Source organism: Lactuca virosa, chromosome 2, assembly GCF_052849685.1.
Source record: "Lactuca virosa cultivar CGN04683 chromosome 2, Lactuca_virosa_CGN04683_v6, whole genome shotgun sequence".
NCBI lineage: Eukaryota > Viridiplantae > Streptophyta > Magnoliopsida > Asterales > Asteraceae > Lactuca > Lactuca virosa.
The window spans coordinates 300,991,383-300,999,239 of record NC_136427.1 but is presented as its reverse complement, the minus strand read 5'-3'; the positions used below and the strand labels follow the sequence as shown (position 1 = coordinate 300,999,239).

The 7,857-nt window shown below is 39.1% G+C and overlaps 1 protein-coding gene across 1 annotated transcript; it reads right to left on the bottom strand.

The window, feature by feature from the left end:
• Positions 1-3,362: 3,362 nt before the first annotated feature.
• Positions 3,363-7,611, bottom strand: LOC145161537 (uncharacterized). Its single transcript, XM_079081083.1, has 2 exons — positions 4,660-7,611; positions 3,363-3,933 (listed from the first exon to the last, which is right to left on the bottom strand). The coding sequence occupies exons 1-2, from the start codon at positions 7,304-7,306 to the stop codon at positions 3,521-3,523; spliced, it is 3,060 nt and encodes a 1,019-aa protein (XP_078937209.1). The 5' UTR covers positions 7,307-7,611; the 3' UTR covers positions 3,363-3,520.
• Between the last annotated feature and the right edge of the window lie 246 nt (positions 7,612-7,857).

Sequence of the window (7,857 nt, the reverse complement as noted above, 5' to 3'; positions counted from 1 at the left end):
TCTAGCGTTGACGTGAAATACCATAGGAGTTGTTAATGTCATTGTTGAAACATGTTGGATACTAAACATTCTTTTTGAATTTCACACACCTCTTGACAAGGCAATCACTATGTATTGTGACAATTATGAGTGGAGTTTACTTGTTTAACAACCTTGTGCAACATCAAAAGACAAAACACATAGAAATCGACATCCATTTTGTTTGTGACAAAATTGCGACATACCAATTATGTGTTCTGCACTTCTACATGTCCTTCCACACTACAATATGCCAACATATTCATGAAAGGACCCTTACTTCTATATTGTTCAGATAAAGTTTAAAAGTTCAAACCTCCTAACCAAGCTGCAAAGATATATTAGTGTACATACATTATTACTACACGATTTAGGCCCATTATACTAGATGTATATTCCTAATTAACCTCATACTTAGCCCACTGTATTATGTTTTATGTATCATGGGTGAACCAAAATACCAGTGGTGCCAAATCGAACACTAACGAACCCTATACTTTGGTTCGGTGTTTTGTTTAATTCAGTTTTGGTATTTTCAGTTCGGTTTCAGTTTGGTCCTGTTTCGGTAATTTTTTTTACTTCTAATTTCTAATTAAACCTACTTTCCCGAACCAAACCGGTAACGTACCCTGTACTAGGCATGCACAAACCGGTTTTTTTTCTGAACCGGACCGGTTCAGAAAACCGGTTCGATTCTGGTCAACTTAGTCAAAACCGGTTCACCCTGAAACCGGTTCGGTTCTAAACCGGTCCAGCCTCAAAATAATCCGAACATATGTAAACCGGTTCGGTTCTCTAGAAACCGGTTCAAAAAAACCGGTTCAAAAAACCGGTCCAAAAACTGTTTCTTAAACCGGTTCAAAAAGGGTTCAAAACCGGTTCGACGGAAAAAAGGTTTTTTTCAATTTTTTTTTGCTTTTAGGCTAATAACTGAAAAATAGGAATGGTTTTTTTTTTTTTTTTGAATCTATTGCTTTTATTGTGTTTAACAAAAAAAAAAGGGGGTCTCACAGTAGGTTTTTTGGAAATGGGGGTGAATTGGGAAGGCTTAGGCTTTTGGTAATACACACACATACACACTAACACACGTCCATATATATGCCAAAAGGTTTTTTTTTTTAATTTTTTTTTGTTTCTTGCTTAATAATATACATATCTTTTGATGTATTTTTTTTTTTTTGGTTTTAGATTTGATGTTTGTGTATATGTATAAAAACATAATGTATGTACAAAATTGTTCAACTTGAATCAACACATTTTTTGGAGCAATTTTCAACTTTTTTTTCATTTTTTTTTTGTTTTTTTATATTGGAAATACATAATACAACTTTAAACATAAAAACACAAAACATCCAAATTGTCAAACTAATACATCTTCAAATATAAAACATTGTTGTCGTCGTAGTCTTCAATCCAAGTCCGTAGTCATTGTATTTATTCGTCATCCGCCATGTCGTTGCGTAATCCTCTCTCATACTCGATCTCTTCTAGGGTGAGTGCCACCGACATTCCCATCGCTACTTCTTCCTCATGTACTCGTTGTTCGACATGCAACGATGTGCCTTCTAGTAGTTCAATGTCTTGTATCCTTTCCACGCCATCAAGGTAGCATTTCAAGCAAATGCACACTTCCACCGACAAAGGGGTTAGTTTTGTTCTTCTTGGTGATATTACCCTGCCACTAACAGAAAAAGCCGATTCCGAAGCTACCGTAGAAGCTTGGGAGCTTAGTAGATCACGGGCCATAGCGGCTAGAATCGGAAATCGGGTTTCCTTTCCTTTCCACCAAGCCAAAATATCAAAACTTTCAAACTCTTTCCTTCAAGTTTATAAGTTTTGATCACACAATCTAAATTTTTAAATAAATTTCTACCGGTGTGCGGGTACTCAAACAATTCAAACGTAATCGTACGCTTCATCATTACCCAATTAGTTGGATTAATCCAATGAGCGGTAACACAAAGGTACGCATCAGGTGAACCGTGAGGAGCCGTCCAAACATCACAAGTTAAATTCACACCGGTTTCTAAAGATTGAAATCCTAAAATCATTTCATTTTTTGCAAGTTTCCACATTTCAATACAATCACGTCTAATAGAAGTACGACTCACATGGCAATATCGTGGTTGGAGAGTATCTTGGATAAGTGAAGTCAATCGTTTGTTGTCGAAGTGGTCAAAAGGCAAACATTCTTGAATCACGAACTTCGCCATCCTATCCCGAACTTTACCCAAATCGTAACTCCACAATGTTGCATCATTCGTCATTGTTGTTTGATTATGTCCCGACCCAAATTTCACCGCGGGGCATCTTTTGGTCATATGAGTTTTCAATGTCGAATTCCCATCTTCATTAAAAAAAGCACCACATTTCTTGCATCGCGCTCTTTTTGTACCGTTCGACATTACACACAAATCATAGTTGCACCAAATAGCTGGATTTCTATTTGTTTCTTTGATGCTAACAACGGTAGGATTGTTTGATGAATCTCCAATACCAATGGAAGCCGAATCCATTGTTTGAATTAAGAGGGTTTTTTGAACTAAGAGAGGTTTTTTGAGGAATTGTTAAGGTAAAGTGGAGACCTAAACATCTAATACATATATATATTATAAGGAATGGTTAATATGGTCAAAAAAGAGCCAAAATCGGGTCCTTATCAGCCTCAAACGGCTATATAGCCGTTAGGAAAAGACAAAAAACGGTAACTCTCGAAAACCGGTTCAGCAAACCGGTTCATCACCGGTTCAGCAAACCGGATAAAAAAAAACCGGTTCCAAACCGGTCTCAAGGGTAAAAAGGGCGAATTGGTCGGATCCGGTGGTTCGGTTCATATGCGATTCGGTTCTTAAGTGAACCGGTTTAGGCCTAAACCGGTTTCCGGTTCAGCGACCGGTTCGGTTCCTGAACCGGTTTTTTTGCACACGCCTACCCTGTACTACAGTTCGGTATTTAGTTTTTACTTTTGTGCCAATTCAGTTTGGTAACATTTCGGTCGATTTTGGTATTTACGGTTTGGTATTTTTTCAGTTCGATTCTGGTACTGAGCTCATGGTTAGTATGTATTATCGATTAATGGTAATGATCAATTCATGTCAATTATCGAAGTTAATAAATACTATATAAGATAAGAAATTACTTTTCATTTTTAATTATAGAATCTGAATTAATCATAAGAAATGTGATATTCAATTTTTTTTTAATCATAGCATTCACCGTACTTTTAAATATAAATATATGTAAAAGGAAAAGTTTGTACCTAACCACCATTGTTTCAAAGCACTCAAGATGCACACCTAGTCACCTACATCAATGGCACCATTTGTTAAATTACAGAAACACCCTAATAATTAACCGTTGACTCGACATTTTCATTCATAACGAAAACAAATATACTTCTTCTATACCAATCCCCACCACTAACTAAAAAGGAAGAAACAAACTCATTAAGCCCCAAAATGAAAAATTAAATAAAAAAAAACTCCAAAAGAGAAAAATTCTATTAACATTCGATAGTCCCTTTTTGTGATGGCGGTGGAGGTTTAGCATCACCATTAACCACCGTTCTAACACCATTTTCCGGCGACTTCCTCTTTGGCTTAGCTTCTTGCAACATTGACACTACATCCCTCATCGAAGGCCGGTCAACTGGATTTCTACTCGTACATAACAATGCCACCCTTAGCAATAACATCATTTCTTCTCGTACTGAGCCACACGACGCCCCTGCATTTTGATCCAGTACGTCTTTGGTCCCTTCTTTTGTTTTAATTTTTGACCTTACCCAATCCACAATGCTATTCCCGTCCCCGAATTCAGAATTCACTGACGTCTTTCCACTAATAATTTCCAATAACACGACTCCAAAGCTGTATATGTCACTTTTTTCATCGACTTGCAAAGTGTATGCATATTCTGTACAAAATCAAATCATCAATGTGTATTAATTCTAAAACAATATACAACTCAAATTGTACAACCCTTTAAAAAAAATACTATTTTTAATGAAGCGCATTGAAGTTTTAAGAGATACAAATTAAAACCCTCCTCAAAACATTTTTTTGTCCCTCGTTTATAAAAAAAAATACTATATTTTATTTAAAAGTCGTGAACTAATAAATACTCCAAAAAATGTCGACCGCATTGTCAATGAGTTTGACATCTAGGGAGATGAAGCAGAAGCACCAACCAACGTTGGATCTTGACAAAATCTAGTGGGGGTCCATGATAGCAAAAAAGTACACATCTAAAAGAAAAAGGTACTTCACGCGCATAGTGCGCACAACAAACTTCAAACAGTTGCATTGTAGGCGCCAAAATTATAAAGTTTACAACCTAGTCCTTTATGTTTGATGGCTTTTCACTTTCTTAAAAGAACGATTTATGAAGTAACTTAAAACTATAGGGTTTATATTGAACATATACAGAACTCAGCAGTTAGCACGTCACCCCTACTCAACGAACTAAATCACCATAAAAAAGACATGCAAAATAACGTGATGCATCATTAAGTTGTACGCTAACATGTGGTGTTTTGATACATTGTACAAGTCAACGATGCAATATATTAGTATTTTGGTTTGTTAGCGTACAATAATGATTGCACGATGTATAAGTTATTCAAAAAGAAATACGTGATACCTGGTGCAATGTAGCCGTATGACCCAGCAATAACCGACATTGATTCTTCGAATTGGATGAGCTTTGCGACACCAAAGTCGGCCACCCGGGCTTCCATCTCGCCGTCCAATAGGATATTGCTCGGCTTCAAATCACGGTGGACAATCACCGGATCACAGTCGTGGTGGAGGTAGCAAATACCCTGCGCCACCCCTAGTGCTATCTTGTAACGGGTGACCCAATCCGCCATTAAATTGTCACCTTTGTTCTTCCCATGGAGGAGATCATCTAAGCTTCCATTGGGCATGTATTCGTAGAGCAGCATCGTGCACTCCCTGTTGGTGCAGTACCCAAGTAATCTCACGATATTCCGGTGCCTCACGTTGCCCAATACGTCCACCTCCGCCAACACCCCTCGCCGGCGTCTGATCGTCTCTTTGTTTTTCCCCCAAAGCTTCTTAACGGCTATGATCTCGCCACTTGGCATTTCGGCTTTGTAAACGGTCCCAGTGCCCCCCATCCCGAGGATCTTATCCGTCATTGACAAACACTCCACCACATCATCGGCGGTGAAGTTCAACCGTTGGAAGGCGGTTAGTTTCCACGGTCCAATCTCTCTTTCTTCTACAACGAAGCGACGCCGGTAATTTGCGCGGAAGCATCGGCTTCCGGCTATGAGGATGAACAGGCCTACACCAAATGCCGCCGCTACTATCCACACGATAGCTCCGCCAGTCTTCTTCGGTTGCTGTGGCTTTATCTCAGTTTCACTTTCAGTACCACATGGTTTCTGGAGTACTCCACCGCATAGTCCTTCGTTTCCGGTGAAAGAAGAAGGATGTATGCTCGAAAATGCAGGTCCGAAGGAAGGCACTGGCCCTGTGAGCTGATTGTAGGAAACGTTGAAACCTTCTAATGTACTGCAGTTACCGAAAGTGGAAGGAATCGTACCAGTAAGAAAATTGTGAGAAACATCCACTTCTGTTATCGAAGGTAGAGTTGAAATCTCCCATGGAATGATGCCTGTCAATGAATTATGTCTTAAATTCAATGTAATTAACTTCATACAGTGACCAATATCCCAAGGAATGCTACCACTCAACTCATTCCCTGCGATTTCTATCTTATAGAAGTTGTAACAGCCTTGAAACTTGGGGATTCCCCCTGTAAGCTTACTTGAACTCGCTGAAAATATCTGTAAACTACGAGCACTCCAGATATTTTCCGGCAAACCACTATCAAATGAATTTCCTGAAATGTTTAGATACTCTAGTTTAGCTGCATCGGCTAAATCTGCTGGAATTGGTCCTGTGAAACTGTTGTCACTCATCTCCATGAACGTAATATTGGGCAAACTTCCAAATCCAATCGGAATTGAGCCGTTGAGTCTATTATTTTGGACGCGGAACCTTAATAACGACGTGCAGTTAGCTAAAGAAGACGGAAGAGAACCAGAAAACTTGTTGGAAAAGAGGATGAGTTTTACTAGCTTGTTGCCGAGGCAGAGATTTGGTGGAATTGGACCAGAGAAAGAGTTGGAAGAGACATCAAGCCTCTGTAATTTCGAGTTTAAGCCTAGTTTTTGTGGCAGAATTCCGGTGAATGAATTGTTCCATAGGAACAGGAATTCGAGCGCAGGAAGCTCACCGATTCCTCGAGGAACTTCTCCTGTAAACTTGTTGTTCATCAGACTCAACTCCATTAGGTTTTTCAAAGACGATACTTCCTCCGGTATGTCTCCTGAGAATTTGTTATTCGACAAGTCGAGAATCCTCACATATTGCAAATTGCCTATACTCTCCGGAATTTCACCGTACAGATTGTTTTTGAAAATTAACAATGTCTCGAGCTTCGTCAAGTTAGTTAAAGCGATAGGAAAGTCTCCAGAAAGATTAGCAGATGAAATATCAAGGAATGACAGATTTGACAACAAAGCAAACTGCGTTGGTAATTCGCCGGAGAAACCATTGTATCCGAATTCTAAACGCTGGAGCGACGTTATAAGCCCTAACTGAGCCGGAATTTCACCACCGAGGCTGTTTCCAGCAAGGTATAAGAACTTTAACCTTTGGAAACCACCATAACTTTTTGGAATTTCACCTTCGAAGTAGCTTCCACCGAGGTTGAGGTATTCCAGAAAGCTCAAACGGACAAACTCCTGAGGCAACGGCCCAGTGAAGCTGTTGCTGAAAGCATTAAAGAATGTAAGAAACTTCAACTTCGAAATCCCTGGCGGAAATGTTGAATTGAAAAGGTTATGATTGACATCAAGCGTCCGAAGAAAAGTCAGGCCGAAGATCGCCGTCGGTAGAGGTCCGGCAAAATTATTTACACTGATATTCAAATGGTGTAAGTGCGTTAAGTACTTGATGGCTTCGGGAATCGTGCCAGAGAGGTTCCGATTAGAGATGTCCAATGAACTGATCTGAAACGTTCTCGGATCACATTTGATACCGGACCAAGAACACCAAACATGTTCGAATCCAGGTTTAGATAACGAAGGCGATGGATCCCAGTCTTGAAACGTATTCAAAGGATCAACCAGAGATGATTTCAGAGACAGAAGTGAAACAAGTTGCAGAGGAAGGGTGGTGGCAGCGGAGGAAATAATAAGAGGTAGACAAAGGAGGAAGAAGAAGAAGAAGCACGTCGGACGGTGGTTGTTCATGGTGGTGATTAGGCCGGGGTTGTGGTTAGTGAGAAGAAGGGAAGTTAAATTTAAGGAAAACTAGACATGGAAGAGTTGGATTGTTGCTTTTTAGGAGTGCTTGCCTGGTGCAGAGGATGATGTTTCATGTTGATGATGATTGTTGGTTTTCTTTTTTCCTCGTTGAGTGGCTTTATCTGGTGATTGAAGATGATGAAGAGACCTTCTACTTCTACTTCTACTTCTACTTCTACAACTACTGGTACCACTGTACCAGGTAAGCTCTTATTCCTATTTTTGCTTAATTCTCGTGCCTTTACTTTTTCTTTTTCTTTATTTCTTTAATTGAAATTACATCTAATTCTTTAATTCCTTTGGTATGATGATCTAATAAATGAAGGTTGTGGTTTTAAATAAATAAATATGGTATTAGGGATATTTGGATTGTAGTGGTGGGTTTGAGTGATGGGATTTCATATTCAAAAACTTTACTTTTCATGATTATTCCTGGGCAGAGCATTCTTTTTTTCGTTTTTAGCTTTATCTTTGGCTGCAATTGCCAACAAACAGTT